The sequence below is a fragment of the Dendropsophus ebraccatus genome, chromosome 2 (assembly GCF_027789765.1).
Source record: "Dendropsophus ebraccatus isolate aDenEbr1 chromosome 2, aDenEbr1.pat, whole genome shotgun sequence".
Classification (NCBI taxonomy): domain Eukaryota; kingdom Metazoa; phylum Chordata; class Amphibia; order Anura; family Hylidae; genus Dendropsophus; species Dendropsophus ebraccatus.
Window position 1 is genome coordinate 42928464 of NC_091455.1, and position 24543 is coordinate 42953006.

Sequence of the window (24543 nt, forward strand, 5' to 3'; positions counted from 1 at the left end):
CAATATATTCTCCAGCGCCACGCTTAGATTTTATTTACACACCAGTCTTTGTTCCCAGTGAAGTTTACAGTCGAAGGTCCTCAACAGAAAAACCATGGCTGGCGCCAATGCCGCTTATGCTACAAGTATATTTTTGTTTCAAGAAGAACCAGGGTTAAATGGTTTATTCAGGATTAGAAAAAACACAGCTACTTTCCTACTAAAACAGCGCCATCTCTCTCCTCAGGTTGTGTGTGGTATTACAATTCAGCCCCATTCTCTTCATTAGAACTGAGCTGCAAAACCCCACATTCAAACAGGACAGAAGAGGCGCTGTTACTTGAAGAAAGCAGCTATGTTTTTTTAAACCCTTTAACCTCTTAAAGACGGCTGATACACCTTTTTATGGCAGTCGTTAAGGGTACTTATGTAGTCCTCCATATTTTAACAGCAGGGCTAGAATAACATGTCATGGGGGTGGGAGTAGTATTTGTCAAGGGTTTCAGACTTATGAAAAAAAGTGACTGAACCCACTGATGTTGGCATTGCCATCTTATTGTCTGTGCATTTTGACCTGGCAAGAGAAGGATCGGCCATATTGAATTTGAATTTCCTGGTCCTTTTTGTTTTCTCTGTAGATAAGCTGTCACCAGTGGAGTCTAGCAGCAGCTTACTCCACTCTTCCCATTGAAAATACATGAATGATTGACTCAGGGGGTGTATGGCCACCTTTTATAGTTCGGCTGGGACTTGCATTCATCTTAAAGGAGAAGTCTGGCCATTAGAAAAAATTTCCATCTGGCAGGAGCAAGGGGAAACATAACAAACTATCACAACTCGTCTTTCCCTGTGCCATAGCTACACTGGATTGCCTCTCTAGGACCCCGTCGGACTTCGGGATCTCCTGCATAGCTGGACATGACCCAGTTGATGGACTGCCCACTTAGCCAGTCAATGACTGGGGCGGACTCCGCTGCAGTACTGATTGGCTGAGCGTGATGTCCATATGCTGGGATGGGTATTGCTCCCTGTTCTGAAGCTCACTGCATCATAATTCAGTATGGTGCTATGTGTCTCCTTCACAGGGATGTGTAACCAATCACTGGCCAAATCTGGAAAGAAGGACCATATAATGGTCCAAAGGCAAAGAAAAACAAACAAAAAAATTAAAATAAAAAAAAATCTCAACGACTTTAAACAGTGACAACCTCTTCTGAGCCAGACCTACAGTATTGTCGGCCCTGTTAGACTGAAGTGTGTAATCGCCATCCTGGATTTACACGGGTTATCAGTGAAATGTTTTACTGCAGGTTTCTATGGCAGGTACAGCTGTAGAACTAGAATTATTCCTTCTATTGATGTCTTATTTTATTTATATGATAATCTTGTAAATTGTTAAGGAAAAATAATGCATTGCGCTTCTGAAGCCGCAATGAAAATGTAATTGTGTGCTGTGTATTGTTATTACGTCTTCTGTAATAAAGTGTTCAAAATGCAAGATGTCTGGAGTAGCTGACAGATGCGCCCTTCGGTCAGGGGAAACTGCGTCCTGTGATTTAGATGTATTATTTATGAGGCCACACTAATAAAATCACCTCTCCTGGCCACGTCTTCCCCTTATAATGCATTGGATCCTAAGCCTGGGCTCTTTAATTTTTAATGAGCTGGGCTGAAGACAATACGGCCTATATTCTGAGCTGATTCCGGCTGCGGCTTGTTACAGATGATAATAAGGCTCCGGGCAGCCAAACACAGAGCTGTCCGTACAATGGCTGCATTGCTAATATGTGCAGGCAAATTAATTCTACTAAATGTTTTTTGACTGAAGATAAAATCTGAAAGGGGACACAAAGCCCCCCAGGGTGTCCCAGTCCACTTTTGCCCTTTTCCCCTTTCCCTATAAAACATCACAATGAAAAATTAAATATTTACATCTGTCGTGTGTCTCTGACAGCAGTGAATGGAACAGCTTATGGCACATGATGGTACAAGCCCTTCTGTTCTATGGTTAATGGCATCATTGGGCCATGTCTTATGTTGCTGAGTGGTAGCTTTAACCTACATTTGGGCCGTTGTTTGGTAAAATAGAGTAAGGAATTATTTATAAAGTAGAACTTGCCTATAAAATGGTCCCTGCTCTATTTAGGTCTATGAGACTGACGCCATCGGCTTCTCCATAGCAGAGAATAGAACGGTGAACTTGCAAGCACACTACATCTCTATTCACAATGGGTCTTGGTAGTCCGAACCCCAGCAATTACACATTTAGTGATAAATGCTGTCATTGAGCCAGTTATAGAAGACTCTAACCTGCTGTTATGTTCCCACAGGGCAGGAGATACGGAGGAAGAAGGTAGTTTTCCCACCTTCATCCTTGGCACCATATTCCTGATTTTCTGCATTTTATTAATGTTAGTAAGGTGTTGTGGTGCACTGGAGGCGGGACTAGAACCCTTGGTGCACCGATCTGTCCACCCCCTCTTCCTGAATATTTAGGCAGCACTCTGCAGTTATGAGCAGCCAGAGTGACATTGCAATGTCCCATAACCCATGTCTACTGCTGCTGAATGGATGTATATGTAGGGCGGCACACTCTAGCTTTTCTTTCAGGGGGTTAATCTGTGTATTGTATTGAGATGCTATTCAGTGACAGCATACACATGCTGCAGGAACTTAAGGGGGTAATTGTGTATGTGACAGATTGTACCTGCTTGTCAGCGACCACTCTACCTTTGGGCCTATGACAGCCCTTCCTCAAGTCTCCACATTCTCATTTCCAATCCTGTGTCGAGTTACCTCAGGATCCTCTCTATCAATGTTGTCAGAATTCCCCCCCCCCCCCCCACAGCAGAGTGCCATGTGTATTAGACAGGTCCCCTCCAGGTAGCCCCTTGCCACAAGTCTAGTCTGCTACAAGCCCAAGCCTACCTAAAGTAAAGCCCCTATTACATGACCTGATCTTCACAGCAAGCGAGTGCCGACCTCGCTTGCTCCCCATTCCCCCGCCTGCAGCCGGTGCTATTACACTAGTTATTTCCCTGTTATGCCCTGATGCTGGTGGTAAAGGTTTGTCACAATGAATGGAGACCTGCAGAATGGAGGCCGCTGCTATACAGAGTGGATGTATCTTACAGACATAATTGTTCTTCCTCTAGTCTCTGTGTATAAGGTTTGACGTGAAGAGTATTATCTGGAGAGTTGTTAGGGTTGCTGAATCGGGGTGTAAGTACAGTGGAGGAACTGCAAAAATAGAACTTTGTTAATTTTTTATTGGCCTTGTCTCAACTTCTTATATAAGAGGGGTGTCGGGAAAACAGATGTCAGGAATAGTATTCAGCAGCAGATGAGATGGCGCACTGCGACAAGCAGACCAAAATATGAAAAATGGCAAAGTGCCACATCTGAATTGTAAGTACTGCATGTACCTTTTTATATGCCCTATTATCATAGGATATGAGCAGCCTGTAGAGGGGGACACCATGTCAGGTACTTGTACAGATGGCTAAAGCAAAGAGCCAGGAGCATCAAATGAATGCTTACGAGATTAATCATTGTTTTTAATGGTTGCTCTACAACAGGGGTGTCAAACTCAAATAGACAGTGGGACGAAATTAAAAACTTGGACAAACTCGCGGGCCAACCTTGATATTCATTGAAACGCACAAGCAGCATATGTGGAACTTTCAGAGTGGCCTGAAGAGTTCCTGGCACTGTCAGAGTGCATCACCAAGCACTTTGCACTACGATAGGCTCCCGTACAGTAATAATTCCGCTGTTTGGTGTCATGTGCTGTAAAGTGAGTAGGTTTGTGGGTTGTCCCCGTATTTAGGATCCCTCATTTGAAAAAAATCCCCTTCCATGACCCCCCATATAGTAATAATGCCCCCTGCCACCTGCCCCCATAGTAATACCCACCATTCTACTCCTGCCCCAACACACACACAAAAATCATACTCCCCTAATCCGGGCATGGAGCGGGCCTTCCTCTCTTCTCCAGCCTCTGAGCCACAAGGAGATCAAGGGGAGAGTAAGGTCTGAGGGGGAAAAGAAGGAAAGAGGGGGATAGAGGAGGTGAAGGGGGGAAATGGAAGGGAGAGGAGGTTCAGGGGGGAAAGGAAGGGAGAGGAGGCGATGGGGGTAAGAGGAGGCGATGGGGGTGAGAGGAGGTGATGGGGGTTGAGAGGAAATAATGGGGGCAGAGAGCCATCAGCTGCATGTCTCTGATAGGGGATGTGTGTCCGATGGCTTATTGCAGCAGAGTGCCACATGAATGATCTAGTGATCGGTAATGCAGCCCTAGCCACACGATTAACTGGGCCATGCCATAGGCTCTGTAAACGACCACCAATCGTGTCTCGGCCTTTACACTTACCCATTTTTCCTGCATTCAACAAATCAACTGTAAAACTGGACTGTTGCTTTCCTATATCATTATCAGGGAACACTGTTACAAGACGAGTCTCTCTTAGGCAGGGTTCACACTAAGTTTTTGCAATCCAAACAGATCAAAAAACGGATGCATTTGTGTCTATCCGTTTCGATCAGTTTCTTCATTGACTTAAATTATTAAAATGCATCAGTCTTTTTAATGTACGCAAAAATGTAGTTGACGTTTTTGTGTACATTAAAAAAAAAAAGTATCTGTTTTTAACGATTTTTTTTTTTTTACACAAATGCATCTGTTTTTCCATCAGTTTTTTTTACAAAGACGCATTAAAAAAAAGACGGATTGCAAAAACGTAGTGTTAACCCAGCCTTATCCACCTCACATGCAAGTTATTTTAATATTATGGCTGATCAGTGTATAATACAGCATAAGCACTTGGGTTGATGACTGTGTCACCAGTATATGAAGTAATGATCTTCCAGTCCTTTAAAACTCTATTTCTATCCTCCATGTGTCATCATCATATACAGGCATACACTTAGAGCCTTTTATTTTGGTGAACATCTGCTCCAAAATGACTCAATCATTGAATAAATATAGTCATGGAGCCTTACAGTAAAGCGAGCGCTCCATAACTTACATCTATGTGGCTGAGGTTATGCAAGAATCGCAGTACACTATAATTTTACCACGTCCGTCTTTCCCTTGGGGCATCTTGTGCAGTACAAGAATTCCAAACATTTATTTTTTTAGTAGGGACAAAGTTGAGAACTGTCTAAACGAAAGTCGTGGTGAAGTCCCAGCCTGGTAGCAGTAACCTGCAAAGAAATGTTCCAGCAAGTATGAGAGATGTTTGTGAGCCTGTGCTTATATACCTGTCGGAGCAGTATACACTTGGTATAATTATATGACTTTGTATGTTGCTGATTTTATCATTTTACATCACTGCTACCAATATCAGAGTTCTACCCAGAGCCCACACTCCCAACACCTTTACTACCGGATCCCTATACTTGCAAGGCTTGGCAGTTCTTCCATGGGGGAAGGAATTTCCCATCCCCCATAGATGAACAGACTTGAGAGCCCAGGGCTGGATCCACACCCAGGTGGAATAGGCGGCTATCTCAGGTGAATGCTTTGCTCTGTCTAGCACCTGGCCGTCTGTCAACTCTGCTATTACTTATGATTTTATTGGTATCCTCAAGCTTGTCACATCTTGACCTCTCTACTACCAACTACATACGAAGCTTTTTCCAGCCACTAACCAGTGATTGTTTCTTGTATTCATTGCTTCTGCACCATGGTTTAAGATGTTGTTTGTTCTATATTTTACTATAATTTTAGTTCCTTTATATTCCTATTGTCCTTTTGTTCCAGTTTGTCACTATCACATAGGCCAATCCCCATAATAGCAGAGGCTCCAGCTCGCATATCCTGATGGGTTTTCATCATCAAGACATTGCATAGCAGCTGCAGTACCCAGACCTTAGAGGGGTTATCCAGAGCTACAAAAACATGGCCACTTTTCACCCTCTCTTGTCTCCAGGTCAGGTGTGGTTTGCAATTAAGCTCTATTCACTTCAATGGAACTGAGTTTGAAACCTACCCAATCTGAAGAGAGGGGAAAAAGTGGCCATGTTTTTGTAGCGCTGAATAACCCCTTTAACCAATCAGAATGACATATTATAGGCATCTGTCTTAACGTTATATATAAGAAAAAACCTCTTTAAAGGAAATCTGTCAGCTCTACATCTTATTCAAAGCAGCAGACACTTGGAGATATTTGATAGAGAGAGACAAAAAATTATACAAAGCTGGGCTGAGCTGCAGTATGCACCTACCCCTACCCCTCTTTGCCCTACATGATTGACTCCAGCACTGGAAGCTAAACCTTATACATTAAGGGCACATTCACACTATGGAATCCGCACAGATAAGCTGCGGTGGATTCCTTGCGCTCAGCCCCCCTGCGCTCCTGCTTGAAGATCTGCCCATCCCATTGGCTTAATTTTATTCAGGCAGATTCGTCCATCCGCCCAAAAAAGAATTAACATGTCAATTCTTTGGGCTGATGGCAGAATCTGCCAGACCATAGAATGGAGATTATGGGAAGGCCAGATGTGCAAGCGGGAGTACACGTAGTGTGAATGCACCCTATAATGCAGGGCAGAGAAGGGTGGGGAAGCGAGGAGGCGTGCATGCTCCCGCTCAGCAGCATCTCTGTGACACTTGAGGTTGGAAAAAAGCATGATCTTCTAAGGCAATGCGCACACTATGGAATTCCCATGGAGATTTTAATTGGACTCTGCTGGGCGGCTTCCGATTGAGGTTCCGCCCATTCCACAGACTCAATGATATTTGCAGCCGAATTCTGCCGTTCGCCCAAAGAATTTACATGCTAAATCGGAGCCAATCTCCTAGGCGTGTATTAGGCTCTGTAAGCAAGCATAGATCTTCTAAATCCATGCTACTTTACATAGGCTATTTCACGACACAATGATTGTACGGATAGGACACTTTGCTTTAATCCGTAGTCGTTGCCCCCTCCCCCTAATCACTCAGGGAGTTGTCCAGCTGACGGCCAATGATTTTTAAACCTGTCAGAAGTGAGCTTCCCCCCCATGATCAACCAGCTTTGACATAATCTGCCCATGTAATAGAGCTATTAGAGACAGAAATGATTTGCTTTATCTCTAGCAATTGGCCAGTGGCTGCAGCTATAATTATGGACTGTATGAAACACAGGTGGCAAACTTGCTGCCCTCCAGCTGTTGCAAAACTACAATTTCCATCATGGCTGGACAACTAAAGCTTTTGCCTGGGCTTGTGACCTTGTTCCAAGCATAAGATAGATATAGATTTACTTAATTTCTAATCAGCCAATCACATGTTGGTAACTCAGTGCATTTAGGCATGTAGACATGGTCAAGACAATCTCCTGCAGTTCAAACCGAGCATCAGTATGGGGAAGAAAGGTGATTTGAGTGCCTCTGAACGTGGCATGGTTGTTGGTGCCAGAAGGGCTGGTCTAAGTATTTCAGAAACTGCTGATCTACTGGGATTTTCACGCACAACCATCTCTAGGGTTTACAGAGAATGGTCCGAAAAAGAAAAAACATCCAGTGAGCGGCAGTTTTGTGGGCGGAAATGCCTTGTTGATGCCAGAGGAGAATGGGCAGACTGGTTCGAGCTGATAGAAAGGCAACAGTGACTCAAATAGCCAACCGTTACAACCAAGGTAGGCAGAAGAGCATCTCTGAACGCACAGTACGTCGAACTTTGAGGCAGATGGGCTACAGCCGCAGAAGACCACAGCGGGTGCCACTCCTTTCAGCTAAGAACAGGAAACTGAGGCTACAATTTGCACAAGCTCATCGAAATTGGACAGTAGAAGATTGGAAAAACGTTGCCTGGTCTGATGAGTCTCGATTTCTGCTGCGAAATTCGGATGGTAGGGTCAGAATTTGGCATCAACAACATGAAAGCATGGATCCATCCTGTCTTGTATCAACGGTTCAGGCTGGTGGTGGTGGTGTCATGGTGTGGGGAATATTTTCTTGGCACTCTTTGGGCCCCTTGGTACCAATTGAGCATCGTTGCAACGCCACAGCCTACCTGAGTATTGTTGCTGACCATGTCCATCCCTTTATGACCACAATGTACCCAACATCTGATGGCTACTTTCAGCAGGATAATGCGCCATGTCCTAAAGCTAGAATCATCTCAGACTGGTTTCTTGAACATGACAATAAGTTCACTGTACTCAAATGACCTCCACAGTCAGCAGATCTCAATCCAATAGAGCATCTTTGGGATGTGGTGGAAAGGGAGATTCGCATCATGGATGTGCAGCCGACAAATCTGCGGCAACTGTGTGATGTCATCATGTCAATATGGACCAAAATCTCTGAGGAATGCTTCCAGCACCTTGTTGTATCTATGCCACCAAGAATTGAGGCAGTTCTGAAGGCAAAAGGGGGTCCAACCCGTTACTAGCATGGTGTACCTAATAAAGTGGCCGGTGAGTGTATATATATATTTTTTTTTAGGGAAAAAAAAGTGGACTATGGACAGTCTTCTTTCTACGTAAACTATCTTAGTGCACAGCTGGTGTCTGACAGGTCAGTGCAGTACAGGTGTACTGACATGCTGCTGTGAGCTAATGCAAGGACTGTGAGCTAAGTAAACACAGGTAACTATTGGGAACAAATAAGACGTTTATACAGCGCTTAGCCAAACCCCATGCTGGAGCTGCCCACATCCTGCTGGCTTACCAGACACATCCTGTAATTTTCCAGCCTTATTTACAGACACTCCGGTCGCTTTGCTGTGAACTGCTCATTTACATAATGACATAATAGCAAGCGATCAATCTTAACTGTTCTTTGAATGCTTGGATCGTTCACTTAGTTTGATTATTTTAACATTTTTTGGATCTTTGCAAAGAAATGGAAAATTAAATTGTCTACAACAGGGATGGGAAACCTTCGGCCCTCCAGCTGTTGCAAAACTACAATTCCTATCATGCCTGGACAGCCATTGGCTGTCCAGGCATGATGGGAATTGTAGTTTTGCAACAGTGGAGGGCCAAGGGTCTACAACACAGGGATGGATATACAAATGCTAAGCAAAAGGAGGGTGTATATACCATAATGCACCATAATGTATGTCAGTGCTTCCAAACCTTTTCCACCTTGGGGCACCCCTTAGAAAAAAAAATTATCTCAGGGCACCCTAAATACTAATACTAAATAATGTCCTACACAATATAAAAACCGTCATTTAGTGACTCACAGGTGGCGTCTTCTATGATCCGAGATGTTGCTTTCCCTTTTCTTCTCCATCCGGTCCAGACCACTGTGATGATTTCTTCCAGCTACAATTCATTTCTTCAGAACCTGCCAGACAGACAACTTAGGCTCCGCACATTTCTAGCAACTTGCTTCCCTTTCTCTCTCCTATAGCCTCCCAAACTGCTATGTACCCCCACACAATAAAAATTCCCCCTGATGTGCCCCTTATACTAATAATGCCCCATGCTGTGCCCCCACATAGTAATAATGCCCCTAAATGTGCCCTCCATATAGTAATAATCTACCCCCTAGTGTGCCTTTCATCATAATAATGTCCCCCATGCTTTTCCCCCTCAGTATAAATGCCCCCCTCCCTGCTCTGCCTTTAGTAATAATGTCCCCCATGCTGTCCCCCTCAGTATAAATGCCCCCCTCCCTGCTCTGCCTTTAGTAATAATGTCCCCCATGCTGTGCCCCCACCTGCTGTGCACCAATAAAAACAAAAAAAAAAACATCATACTCACCTAATCCGGGCTGTGTGGCTGCTGGGAGCAGCTCTCCTTCCTCTTCGGGCTCCATCTTGCTAGCCACGGAGACGGGACCTTTGGCAGACGTGATGACTCACATCATCACGCCTGCAGGAGAGGTCACGTCCCAGAGTGTCATAAGCTGTGTAAAGTGTTGGCGGCCTATGGGATTATATGTAGATGCAGGACGCTGACAGGTGCTGCTCCTACATTCTGCTCCATTGAATGTTCCCCCGCTCACTGTGTGAACGGGCGGAACATCAAACTGATCTGTGCATCCCTAGAAGCTGCACGGTCGCAGCTTCTAGGGATATTAAAGTGACAGTGTCACAATTCCCACTGGGGGATCCCGTGGAACCCCTGGAAGGTTCTCCCGCCACCCCAGTGTGCCGCAGCACCCCGCTTGGGAAACACTGATGTATATAAATATTAATCCCTTGTACAGTCTGTGGCGCAAATGAACTGTTAAAACAACAAATTATCTACTATCTAAATGGAGTCATTCACAATCATATATATTTTATTGGCAATTGCATTGTATTATATGTTTCAATGGTGGATGACTCCTTTCTTGCACTCTCTGTTGCATCACTCCTCTTGCTATTGTTTTTAATATTTTCTAACACAGGGATGGAACGTAGAGTTTAAGAATTTTACGATTGACATGTATATGGGAAAATGTGATTAGCGTACAGCCAACACATTTGATTTGGTGTGGGGAGCAGAAAGGTTTTTGATGATAGAGAGCACGTGCCATTACTCTGTGCTATGTTTTTTTTTCCATTGGAGTTTTCCTTTAGTTTTCATTCATGAGTTGTCCCAAGATATCCAAATGATACGTGATATGAGTCACTGGGACCTTCACCAATCACAAGAACAGGGGTCCCGTGTCCTCCATTTGATGTTGGCTGAGCTAGTGTTCTGCTACTCCTGTCAATGTCTATGGAGGTCCCAGTAGTGAGATTCCCAGCTATCACTTAGCACCTTATCCTGTAGATGGGTGATATATGTTTATCTTAGGGCAAGCCTGGCCTATCCTCATGACAGGTCATCAGTTGCTCTTCTGCGCCTCTAATACATAGTGAACGGGTCTGCAAGCAGTTTGCTTCTTACACTGTGTAGTGGGTAGAGCAGCTCCAAGCTCAGACCCATCAATCAGTAGCCCAGAAAACTTCTCTATGGCAGACTATACTCATCTGCAGCCCATTGCGGACGAACAGAAGGTCTCCTTTGTCTAAGCATTTGTGATGAGCATCCTAGCTTTAGGACCCCATGTTTCAGTATGTCATATCCTAGCAGCATGCTATTACCATCATGAGAAAATTACACCATTCTAGACGTTTGCAGTCAACATTAGGGGGAGTATACTGCATACAGATTTGTACAAAGTGCATTCCCCAAAGTGCAACCCTAGCATAGGTAGGCATTCATTCATCCAGGAGAAGCTCTAAATCCTAGCTCTAAATCTCAAAGTCCTGGCCAAGTCAACATGGCTTGCTGTCATTGTCTCCTGCTACAGGCTATTTAAAGGAGAAGTCCGGCAACATTTTTTATTTAAGTATTGAATTCCCCCCCAAACGTTATACAAATTACAGGAAATACACACAGTGCTTTTTTTCCCTGCAGTTACTACTGCATCAAGGCTTCACTTCCTGGATAACATGGTGATGTCACTTCCTGGATAACATGGTGATGTCACGACCCAACTCCCAGAGCTGTGCGGGCTGTCGCTGCTGGAGAGGATGATGGCAGAGGGACACTGGGGGACACAGGGCACTGGAGGGACACTGAGCATGCAGACTATCACTTCCCTTACTGTCAGCATCATATCCTCTGTCTACGTGGGGAGATTGTTGCTGATTTTTAGGGCTGCACAATTTCAGCCATCAACGAACGAGAGGCTCATCAATAGATCAACAGGCCAATAGGTTAACCAATAGATGCTCCGTGTAAAAGGCCTTTAAAGGGGAACTCCAGGTAGAGGTTAAAAAAATGAAACTTCTGCAGAAGCATAATGCATTACTTACCTATCTATCCCAATTTTGAAACTACCAAAAATCCATTTGTATGGGGGGGGGGGGGGGTGTACTGTATTGTGTTTCTGTACTTCCTGGTTAAACAGTTCCCAGAATGCAGTACTGGTTCCACAATGCATTGCTTTCCCTCAGCTGTTTATTACAGTGAACAGTCCTTGCTGCACCTGCTTCTGGCCGGTCAGAGATGGTGAATCACTCAGGGGATTGGGGGATCCAGCCCCACCTCCTGTGACATCACGCCCTGCCCCCTGTCTGCATCATCAGCCTGTGCTCAGCAAACACACACAATGTGAGACAGAGACATGGAATATTTGTCTCCTAAGGTGGGAGAACGGTGGGAGCAGGAGACAATGGGAATTGGCACAGAGGCCATTTTTATTCTCTTCCTGGATTTCTATCAGCTACCAGTGTGGCAGAACCGCACAGATACGATAATACATTGTATAGACACATCTATATAGCTTTTAATGTACTTTTAATAGACAACATTTTTTTCTTATATGGAGTTCCCCTTTAAGTTGAAAGGATGTTGTTAACATTGACTTTTGAGTATGAATGTCTAATGTTACATGCTATTAAATCTGGTAGAACTCTTACTGTGGTAGTATATAGCAGCGTGTAATAGAGCTGGTGAGAACTTTCTGGTTATAAGATTCTCCCAATAGTACATTTGCTCTGATCTGATCGGGGATAGAATGTGCCTTATCCGCATCCCTCTTATCTAATATATAATGCTAATGTCCCATCTTTATTTCATGGCAATATAAGAAAGGCATTGTTTGTTTCTTAGGGCACGTGGGATACTGAGCTCTCATTATGATACCACAGTCTTACAGTTTTTGCCAGAGTCCTACTCCTGAAGGGAAACAATCCTTCCTCTTATCATAGACATGCATACACCCTGTGGCAGACTATTTGCTCCTAATACCCTTGAAGTTCCCAGTTGGTGATGTTTACCTTACTAGTTCCTTTCCTGTTTGGCTTCTTGGGAAGTCAGGAACATGCGTGAGCTCCCAGACTTTTACATGGTCAGTCGAAAGTGACCACAGATGGGAAGCCCTGAACTGATTGTTTCCTATGAGGAAAACTCCATGACAGATGCAGGCAGCAACCAGCAAAACAAAGTTCTGTTCATACTTTAGTGTATTCTCTTCTACCATCACTGGACAATTGATGCATATTCACATTGTGTTTGCAATCTGCCAACACAGAATATAAAATTTATTTATAATTTATAATTTAAATACTAGATGGACTGAATCCACTGGTCATACAAGATAAGTTCTAGTAATCCTGGGATTGGCTGACCGGTGGTGCCATCACGCATTGCAAGAAATTGCACATAACTTGGAGTGGACTTGGAGTGCTAATGGTCTATGGTTTATAGGACACAATACTTATTCTACCAGTCCCTTATTAAACCCATTAACTTTCTGTTCTTTACCTTTTAAAGTGTCACTATTGTTTTAAATAAAAGTTTTGATATATCAAAAGTTTTGATGGGTCCAGGTATGAGTGTTCAGACCCGTACCGATCGAGAGAACAAGCAGGGAGAGGACCATGCTGCAGGTCTGCACCCCAATCTGTGTCAGTAAAAAGGGTCGGTCTCCATAGACTTGCATTAGAAGCCTGACTCACAAGGGGACATAGTGTGGTCTTCTCCCAGCTAGTTCTCATGGATCTGAACACTCAGACCTGGACCAATCAAAACTTTTGACATGTCAAAATGTTTATTGAAACAACAGTGACACTTTATACCCTTATTCCTTATTGTGACGTCCTACTATCCTGTCTAACTCAACTTTATTCATACAACCTATGCTCTCCGATGTCCTGCTACTTCCTCACCTACTGCTCTTTTCTATTAAGACCCTTTCGTCTATCTGTGTCTTGTCCTTCCACATATTACCCCTATAACCTACCTCAAGTCAGACCCATTCTCTGCCATTTTACAAGTCACTTTATATCCTGTGCTTCCCAAAACCACCCCTTTAGCCTGCCTTTTCTTGGTGCCCACTTCTTACCAGTCAACATGTGGCTCATCATCCACTGGCAGAAGCCTGGGCTAAGACTAAAGATGTAGCTGCTGCCAGCTACTCTTTCTATGGTGTGCTATGCTATTGGCATAGTATGCCATGGAATGTATATGCAATTACAGGGACAGGGACAACTACCCCGAACACTAAACCACAGGCCCCGCGTTGACCCTTAGAAGTACTAAAGGCCATTCAGCATTAATTTCTTATATATTTTTTATGCTAATATTCATTTGCTTGTAATATTGCTGATGCCCAAGTAAGAGCCGCCACGTCAAGTACTTCTTTCTCCCGTCTCTACTTGCTATAATTTGCTGTAAAGAAATCTGTGCCATATGTGAACTTTCCCATTTTTTACCTGCCTCTTTTACTTGCTAAACAATCGCAGGTGTCTACAAGATTTACTAAGGGAAACTGCATCCAACAAGAATAATTTATCTCCCAGAAGCAAAAACAAGTGCTAATGTGATAATTGTATTTATTACAGCGCTGAAAGCTTATTGAATAGTAGCGAAGGTGCCGAGTCCGTACACGTGTTCCCACTTTCCTCCATATGTTACACATTACTATTGTTTACACTGCTCATGGCCTGTACTGCAGCTCCTCCAAGTGGCCTGGAAAACCAGGTCAGCGGCTAATGGCTGTCACCTAACACCGCTGAGCATTATCCGCAGGGCTCCAGCCTAAGAGACAGATCATTCCCAAGGCTCTGAGGTTTGCAGGACCAGGATGCATTAAGTAATGCATTGATTGAAAAGCACTTTGCTCCAGGGCATCCGGTGTACGTCCTTGCTGGAGATGGTTTGTAGCTCTATGGCTATTTCTATCAACATTTCTAGTATTTGGAGGACAGTGAAGCACACAGAGGGTCCCCACACATCCTCAGCCAGCCAGTGCCTGTTAGAGCACAGATGGTGTGCACCAAACAATATCGCCCAGTAATCTGTTTGTGCCCTAGAAGATTAACAGGGTCCAGGTTTTGCATGTGAGATCAGCCGATATTTTTACTAAATGAAATGTGTGCAGTGATTTTTTATTTTTTTTCCCTTCTCTCGAACCATTGCTCCACGTTGGCTGGAGAGCACACAGAGAAGACGTAGCCTGACGTTGCATCTCAGAAGTAAGAGAGAAACTTTTTTTTTTTTTTTTCCTCCTCTTGCACCATATCAGGAATGTCGAGACAAGTGGGGCAGAGTTTTACCTTTTACCCCAGTAAGCCAAGCCCAGTCTAGGCAGGACACAGGGAAGTAACTGATTGATAGCTGGTGCCGCAGTCATGTGAGCTGGGATGGATCTTCACTTCAATCACAGGATGCATTGTGGCCTTGGTCAATAGATATAAAAATCTATTTCTGTAGCATCAGAAGAGAAGTGATTTGCTGGAGGACATCTGAAGGAAAGGGTTATCTTCTGTATTCGGAGACAATGATCCTCTAGGACAATCCGCTCTAATGGATTCTAAGGATTTTGATCTACAAGATGACTACAAGTCACCTTTCAATTTTGACTGTGGAGTCAATAGGAATTATCTCTTCCTGTCGCCTCGGCTGAGTAACACTCCTCCGGATTCACCAACTCGTTTTAGCACTGGTAACATTTTCTTTTTTTTTCCTCTTTGATGCCTATGAAATTGGCAGGAGGTGTGTTCCACCATATAATAGTGACCTTTGCAATGCCAAAAAATCTATAATATTTCCTTAAAGGAGCTCTTTATGCTCCGATTAGGAGAATATATTATATTATAATCTTAGAGGGTGAATGAAATCCATACTTATTGTAAGTTCTGACTTGATATTGTAAGATTATAATGTATTTTATTGGTGTGACGTCCAGAATAATATATGCCCAGTAATCACTTCTTGACCTAAAATATTAGTAGCTGTAATAAGCTCTGAATATATTCCCATATTTATGGGTGTTTTGACTGCAATTTATCGCTCCATGCTCTACAGTTTTGGGACAGTTATCCTTTGGTAAGCCTCCAAAATAACCAATGTACGGATGGATTCAATTGGAACTTAGATTGTGAGCTCCAATGGGACAGGGGCTGGTTTGACTGGTGTCAGACTCGCAGTGCCATGGAATATGTTGGCACTATATATATATTATAATTTTACAGTTTAGTATATGGCTATGTTCCCACAATGAAATGCTTTGCAACAATGGCCGTTGTTTGCCCTTATTTTTACACTGTGGCAACAGAGCCTATAGATGTAGAGGTTAATCAATCTATAGATTCACCAAACCTGAGTCTAATAAATTGTCCATAGTCAATGCCCCAACGGAATTTGGAGTAAGACTCCTTGGACTGTCACATTTCAGACTCTTGGATAGCAGAACGACTAAAGTTACTGACATACGATTCATTAGATTTGGATTTGTCAAATTTTGGTGTAAAATCTATATAGGATGCCTACTTACATATATGATAGATATTCATAAGGTTGATATAGTTCTGATTATTACATGACAATGTTGAAGTTCTTATACGATAGACATACTGTACATCAGTTGTTCCCTTAGATGGCCCAAACCTACGACGGTAAATTGCCAGTACGTTCAAGTACATACATACATACAAGTTTTAGAATATTTTTTTTTCATGCCGTATGGCATCCTGTGTAGTAAAAATCATCTTAACCTCCGCAGCCTTTCATTTTATATAATTTGTTGGGGTCCATTGAATAGATAAAGTTGATTGTTTAGGACTTTTTGTGTTTGTTTTTTTTAATTATTATATTAGCTATATAGTGATTTCTTTTATGTGCAGGCATGGATTAATCCTCTGTTTCTTCTTGACTTTTATCATCTTATGGATTCTTGATTTATACATTGCTCTGAGTGTGGAAGGGGTCAGTCTGGTTTGCTCCATTTGCATTTCTTAATGTTCTCCTTAGTTATAACCTTTGTTGGTCAATGATTACCACAAAAAAAAAAAAAAAAAGTTTCAGCAATAGGTTTGCAATGTCCACTAACAAAATGGCTTCAATAACAGTTACCGACCTATCTACTAATGTTGCTTCTAGCTGCCTCTTCTTCTAAAGCCCTGGGGCTCTTCGCCTAGGTATGCTGCAAGTTGTATTTTTTGCTGCTAAAAAGCCACAAGTTGATGACCACTGTTCTTGAAATACGGAAAATGACATACATACAAAGTGTACATACAATATCTAAACTTTTATTTAAAAATCCGAAAGCATGATGTATTTTTTTACACATCCCCCGAAATATTCAAAAATATTCACACTAAAGAGCATAATCCGCCTGGGGTTCGCTCCAGGAATACATTAGAAAGTCGTGGCCTCTGGTGATTTAATTTTTCTGTATAATTCATGAATACATATTTGTGTTCAGCTGCCACCACTTTATGGATGGATAGACTGTGTCTGGCATCACTGAATGGTTTAATACTTTGTTTATTTATTGGTGATGTAATGCAAGCATAGACTGTAGATTTAGTATATAATTTTTTTTTTTATTTTTATTTTTTACATTTTTTTTTTTTTTTACATTTTTTTTTTTCTTTATATACTAATAAAATACAGCCTTGCTTTTGGATGGCGCAGATGATGGGCTGTGAATTATTGGGGATTTATTATGAAGTAGTAAGTTGGTACTATGAATATGTATATGTAGCTCAATATGAATTTATTTAGTATTTTATTTTTGCATTAGTGGTAGTCAATATCAAAAAATTCACCTTTTATATTACTATTATAAACAATAAAACTCCTATATTGGTATACATGTTTTAATTTTTACATTTTTTTTTCCTTTTTTACATTTGTTACTAGATCTTCTAAAATCTGAACCTGTACCAGAGGGAGAAGATGCGGCTGCTACCGTAACAGACACCTTATCGGAGGAGGAACAGGAACACTTACGAAAAGAGCTTGAGAAGGTAAAACCCAGTGTATCTGCCTATAAAGGCCTCCATAGCTAGAGCTGAGTGGATCTACAGTACGGTTGACTGAACTTGAATCTAACAAATTGGCTGTTTGTTTTATTTAGTCCTGAAAAAGTTATGATTTCCAAATGTTGCCCAAAAGTCCTGAATGAGATCCTGGGTTGTTCCATTCCAGAGTCCTATGTAGAATGAAACCTTAGGAAATAAGAACTACTTTTATAAGACTAAAAAGGTAGAAGGCTGATTTGTTAATTTTGGGTTTAGCAAATTTTACTTTTTACTCTTTTACATTAGACAGCTATATCTCTTTCACACCATACACTGTTCAGCTTGGCTGAGTATTCGTGTGTTCAGAATGGAGGGATGAGCCACTGCCAGACAGCTCTGGTGGCATCTTATCTCCCCAAAAACAAAAGGATCAGGCAACTGAAATCCAACATGCTCCATCATTTTCTTCACCACCATCAGTTGGGAAAGAATCAAGAGGCCATGTTGTACGTTTGGAGGCTATACCTTAGAAGTCAGAAGTAGTTATGGGAAAATGCCTCCCAATCCTAAGGGAAAGGTCCTTTTTATATTATGTGATTTCTTTGCCACAGGTGTCTGCAAACAAGCGCCAATCAACAAGATCTTTGTATCATTTGTGCAGCCCTGGAAACTGATGGCACAGATATACATATATGTGTACTGTCAGTTTCCAGATGACACAGCATTACATACTTACCCAAGCTGTGCTCCGGCATCCTATTCTCCCACATTCCCATGCAGCCGCTTTGTCTTCAGGCCCTGCCTCCTCCAGACTGATTGACAGCCGGAGGAGGTGGGGCCTGAAGATACAGCTGCTTAATAGGATGCTGCATGACAGCGGCAGCGCACTCGTAAGTATGCACTGCTGTTTGATCTGCAAACTGACAGCAAGTTGGGGTTAGGGTCAGGGGTTAGTTTCATAGGTAGGATGATCGAAGAATTGGACAGTTACTGTCATAGACACTGGACAATTACTGAGAACATAATACCTTATAATATTATCAAGAGCTATAGTTGGTCACAGCGGGAAGAGAAGATTTCTGAGAGGGAAGTTGGCTCCGGTTTTGATTATCATATATAGTCTACTATGTTCCGCTGGGGGAGGTTACTCCTACGATTGTAAGTTATGTAACTGTCATGTTTTCTGTGAGTCTCGATCAGTGCTCGATCATTCTGATTGCTCTTTTTCTGTTCTGCAAAAATAATAAAAAAGAAGAAAAAAAAAGAATACTGATTGGTAGATTTAGATTGTGATTAGTTTGTGATTTAGGGTCCATTTACACAGATTATCTGACAGATTATCTGGCAAAGATTTGAAGCCAAAGCCAGAAACAGACTATAAACAGAGATCAGCTCATAAAGGAAAGCCTGAGATTTCTCCTCTTTTCAAATCCATTCCTGGCTTTGGCTTCAAATCTTTGCCAGATAATCCATCAGATAATCTTTCTGTGTAAATGGAACCTTAGATTGCCCTTATGCGGACAGAGACTGGTTGATTAATGACAACCATGTACAGCGCTGCCAAATAAGTTGGCGCTATAAAAAGAAAGAAAAAAAAAAAAGAATAATTATTTTGTAAAGGAATTGGGATAATTTAGCAAATAACATTAGATGGATGGAAACCCTCATTCAGACAAGCTCCAAACATGCACTTTAATATAATGACCTACTTTACACCTGGATCATAGAATATTACCCTCCCATTGAGGTTTAATAGGAAAAATTATTATTATGTATATTGTCTATAATAATCTGTTTTAGGGTAGCTTCACACGTACCGACTTGCAGCGTTAATAACGCTCCGAGTCGGCTAGGTCCTGGCAGATCACTTTCACTACATACATGCAGCAGTCTGAACGACCGCTCCGTGTATGTGATTGTGCCGGCCGCTTAACCCCTTCTGTTGCCGCCCGACTCCCGCTACCGCTCTGTATACATTACTTGTCCTCGCTGCACGGGGTCTCGGCGTACTGCTCTCCCGTCCGGCCAATCAGTGTGTTGCCCTGCCGCAGCCACTTATTGGCCGGGCGGGAGAGCAGTACGCCGGGACCCCGTGCAGTGAGGACAGGTAATGTATACAGAACGGGAGCCGGGCGGCAACAAAAGGGGTTAAGCGGCCGGCAGAATTACATACACGCAGCGGTCGCCAGGACCTAGCCGACTCGCAGCATTATTAACACTGCGAGTCGGTACGTGGGAAGCTAACCTTATGTCGTAATTGTATATTTCTTCTTGTTTTAGGTAGAAGAGGAGATACAAACACTCAGTCAAGTCTTAGCTGCAAAGGAGCGGCATCTAGCAGAAATCAAAAGGAAACTTGGAGTAACCCCATTGGCGGAACTGAAACAAAATATTTCAAAAGGATTTCAGGATGTGGCCTCCACCAATATGTATGTTTATTTCTACAATTTGTTATTATCCATGTTTCCCAGCTGAATGATGTGTAGAAAATAGGAGCTAAATTCTATTGTCTTTCTATGACATGATCATGAGAGAAACAGATTGCTGAACTCAGGGAGACCAGCCAAACGACAACACTGCCGGCTGCTAGTGAAAGCGCTCAATGCAGTGGAGTCCTAGGTGCATTGCCCCCTGGGAAACATGAATATGCAAAAGAGGAGCCCGTGGAGCCTCATTGAAGAGTCTCAAAACACAGGACTAGCCAGATATCCCTCCGGGAAGGACCCAGCCAGGGGGCAGCTCCTGTTAGGAAACCACCAGAACCACCATATTAAGCCCTATAAGTCAATGTAATGACAAGGGATAAACCAAGGCCAGGTAGCCATCCATATACATCTGTTTCAGGGTGTTGCCCCTCATCAGTGTGGAGCAGGATTCTGGCTAGGTGGGAGCAATGCCTAGTAGAGCCATAAGAGAAACAGATCGCTGATCTCAGGGAGACCAGCCAAACGACAACACTGCTGGCTGCTAGTGAAAGTGCTCAGTGCAGTGCTCTGACATGATCATGAAATAGAAGTCATAATAATTTTTAGTCTGGAATAATTTAAAGGGTTTATCCCAAAGTGATAGAAGAAATAAAACCAGCAGCAAATGTCATTAAATATGACATTAATACAGAAATATTTTCTTCTCTCCTCACCAATCCTCCACTGATCCGACCAGAACTTCCATAACCGAAAAAAAAAAATATTTTGCTGTCCTGGCTGTCACTATGGCAAGACAGAGTTCTCTGCTTCACTGCACTGATAACCTCTGACCTCCTTTCTCTAGCTGCTGCAATAGAGTAGGAAAAAAAAATGTGCAGAGGTCAGGGGTTATCAGTGCATCAGCAGTAAAGCATATATATACAGATATATATATGTGCTTTGTGCTGTGCTTAGGGGATGGGGGCCCCTTAAAATTTTTTGCTATGGGGCCCGTGAATCCTAGCTACGCTCCTGGTCTGTCAGCCGATAAAGGCTCAAAATTGCTGACTGTTTTCCTTTAAACACAAAGAAAAAAAGGTAACCTGTCAGCTGTATATCATGCACAGAGCTGCAGATAGCTTATGGGGAGATAAAACAAATGACACCTAATCTCTTAACTGCTGTCTGTTTGCAGGGTTATAAAATCATGTTTTCCCTTCAAGCTCAAGAGTAATAGAGATGGTGGTGAGCAGCAGCATGAGCACCTCCTCCCTTCCCTACATGATAGATGTAAAAGGCTGTGTACATGAATCATGCAAGGGGTGGGGAGAGGAGGCATGTATCCATCAGCTCAGCATGGCCTCTATGACTCTCCAGCTTTGAAGGAAAACATGATCTTATAACTCTGTTAAAAACCATCCCCACAAGATATGTATCATTTGTCTTATCTTGTCATTAGCTATCTTCCCATGTCTTTCACGTTAAAAGAAAACGAAGGAAGGCAAATCTAACCTGCTGATAGCTCCCTATTGCACACAGTGCGCTGAGGATGAAAGTAAGTCTTGAAGTAACTTTTGCCTTCATCCTCTGCGCCGTTTCTGTGCTGTTTGTAGTCTAATCCAGAATCTAGTAAGGTTGTTTTGGAGCACTGGGGGGCCTCAGCACCCAGAGCATTGATCCTTCCCCTGTAATGATTATCAGTGGATTGGACAAGATCAGTGCTCTGCCCCCTAGTGCTCCAAAAAGCTTTACTAGACCCTGGTTTAAACAACAAACGACATGAAAGCGGCGCCAAAGATGGCGGTAAGAGACATGAAGAAGGTTAGATTTGTCTAACTTGCTGATAGTTTCCCTTTTTAAGCTTCTGTTCACAATTTTTTAACCTCAATTTTAAGCCATATATGGCTGAAAAATAAAAGGACCAAAAGAATATAAACTGCTGACAAAAAAGTATGTGATTGAGACGGAATGGTATAGAACTTGGTTCTGTTGCTTGGTGTCTGTGGACGTCAGGGGTTAATCTGATTTCACTGTCGGATGGTCAGATAAGTCTGTGCCATTTCCAGCCCTGCTGGCGGCTCGGCATTGTGTGACTGCAGTAATTGGTTAATAAGCTTGTGTTATTACAGTGTCACATGAGCTGGAATCATTACTCTTATTAGCCTGGAGCTGGGAAACCTCGCTGTTCACTTCTGTGTCATGTCCCCTGTAGTTTCAGGCCTTGAAACGCTTGGGATTTATTTCCTAACAAAAAGCAGCTGAGCAAAAGTACACAAAATGGAGGGAGAGTATTTCCACATTAAAACATAAAAATACATTTTATATCATAAAACATGTGGGATTTGCAGTGTTGCACCAATTCCCAGTCTAGTAAGGCAGCATTTAGAACTACATAGGGATCATCCTGTACAGGTAGCCGTACCTTTTCCATAACTGTTGGCCAAAGATTTGTTTGGGTTCAGGAGAGGTAATGGCTGGTCAGACAAATACATGAACATACATAGTGTCGGACTGGGCCACTGAAGGATCCTCTGGTGGGCCCCTCCCCCACTCCCACTACCTGTCCAGCAGCTGGGGCCCCCAGACAGCCATAGGATGATGCTGCCTGTCCTCAGTGGGCCCCCAGCTGCATCAGGATAAATACATGGTTTTGCCGGGTCTGCCCGACTCTGAGGAGACAGCCCCGGCAAAACCATGTCCTAGGTAGTCCCGGGAAGCTCCACCCCCGCCGTGGGAAGCACCGCCCCCTTCCGGCGTTCGCAATCTCACTCAAGCACAGCAGGGAGAGGAGTTGCTGGGGCACTAGAGGAACCTTGCAGGTGAGGTAGGTATAGCTGTTTTTTGTTTTAAATACAAATGGAGGGGCTGGAGAATGATAAGGGAGGTACTGGTATGCTGATGAGGGGCAAAAGGATGAGAGGGGTACTACTATGATGATAGAAGGGCAGGATGATGGAGGGGTAGTAATATGATGAAGGGGCAGGAGGATGAAGGGGGTAGTAATATGATGATAAAGGGTGTAGTATTATGATGATGGAGGGCAGAAAGATGAATGGGTAGTATGATCATGATGGAGTAGTAGTATGATCTTGGAGGTGCAGGAGGATGATGAAGGAGGTAGTAGTATGATGGAGGAGCAGGAGGATGAGAGGGGTTGTAGTATGATGATGGAGGAGCAGGAGGATGAGAGGGGTAGTAGTATGATGATGGAGGAGCAGGAGGATGATGGAGGTAGTAGTATGATGATGGAGGAGCAGGAGGATGAGAGGGGTAGTAGTATGATGATGGAGGAGGATGAGAGGGGTAGTAGTATAATGATGGAGGAGCAGGAGGATGATGGAGGTAGTAGTAATGATGATGGAGGAGCAGGAGGATGAGAGGGGTAGTATGATGATGGAGGAGCAGGAGGATGATAAAGAAGGTAGTAGTATGATGATGGAGGAGCAGGAGGATGATGAAGGAGGTAGTAGTATGATGATGGAGGAGCAGGAGGATGAGAGGGGTAGTAGTATGATGATGGAGGAGCAGGAGGATGATGGAGGTAGTAGTATGATGATGGAGGAGCACGAGGATGAGAGGGGTAGTAGTATGATGATGGAGCAGGAGGATGAGAGGGGTAGTAGTATGATGATGGAGGAGCAGGAGGATGAGAGGGGTAATAGCATGATGATAGAGGTGCAGGAGGATGATGGAGGTAGTAGTAATGATGATGGAGGAGCAGGAGGATGAGAGGGGTAGTATGATGATGGAGGAGCAGGAGGATGAAGGAGTAGTAGTATGATGATACATGATATGGTCAGTAACAGTGTGATGGTATGTTGAGAGGTACAGTATGGTGATAATATATATATTAGTCCTGTTATGGGGTCACTTCCCTACACTGAGCCCCCACATAACTATGTATTCTGATCTCCCACAAAGCATTAAGTGTACAATACACCAAGAATCCTCCAGGTACAACAGCTGCAAGCACTACAACTCCCAGCATTTACTGATAGTCTGCATCCCTCAGGATATGCTGGGAGTTGTAGTACATATGAGCTGCCACTGTAGAGACATATAGTGCTGGACCTTCAGGGCTGATGGATGTAACAGATTGCGGCCACCAGAAGCTTCTGCACAACAATCAATTATTAAAGGTTTGTTCTGTCTGAAACTACAACACCCAACATACTCTTCATTAAAGCTTCATAAGTGTAGGGTACTCTGAGAGTTATAGTTCGACTGAAAACATGTCATTCACAAGGGAGTTGTCGCAGATCCAGATGAATCCAGGATAGGGCAGGGTCAGTATGTCTCTTTTTACCAATTCTTCTTGGATCATTTCCTCTGGTGGGCCCCAGGTATCCCAGTCCGACACTGAACATACAGCATGGCTGAACAAACCTATGCCTACTTTTCAAAAATATTTTCTGTCGGGAGGCCCTCTTAGAGAGTTGGTTGAAGTTGATGGATTAGCCTGACTTTAGTATAATGTGTATGGGCACC

General features: G+C 43.2%; 1 protein-coding gene across 2 annotated transcripts in view; it reads left to right on the top strand.

Annotated features, from left to right (window-relative positions):
• The window catches only part of TPD52 (tumor protein D52), a 119033-nt gene that overhangs the window by 20531 nt on the left and 73959 nt on the right, over nucleotides 1-24543 (top strand). For both annotated transcript variants that reach the window (XM_069957437.1, XM_069957436.1), the window contains exons 2-3: nucleotides 17550-17656; nucleotides 19931-20079. In XM_069957437.1, coding sequence (XP_069813538.1) covers nucleotides 17550-17656; nucleotides 19931-20079 — 256 coding nt within the window. The remainder of the gene's footprint in view (nucleotides 1-17549; nucleotides 17657-19930; nucleotides 20080-24543) is intronic.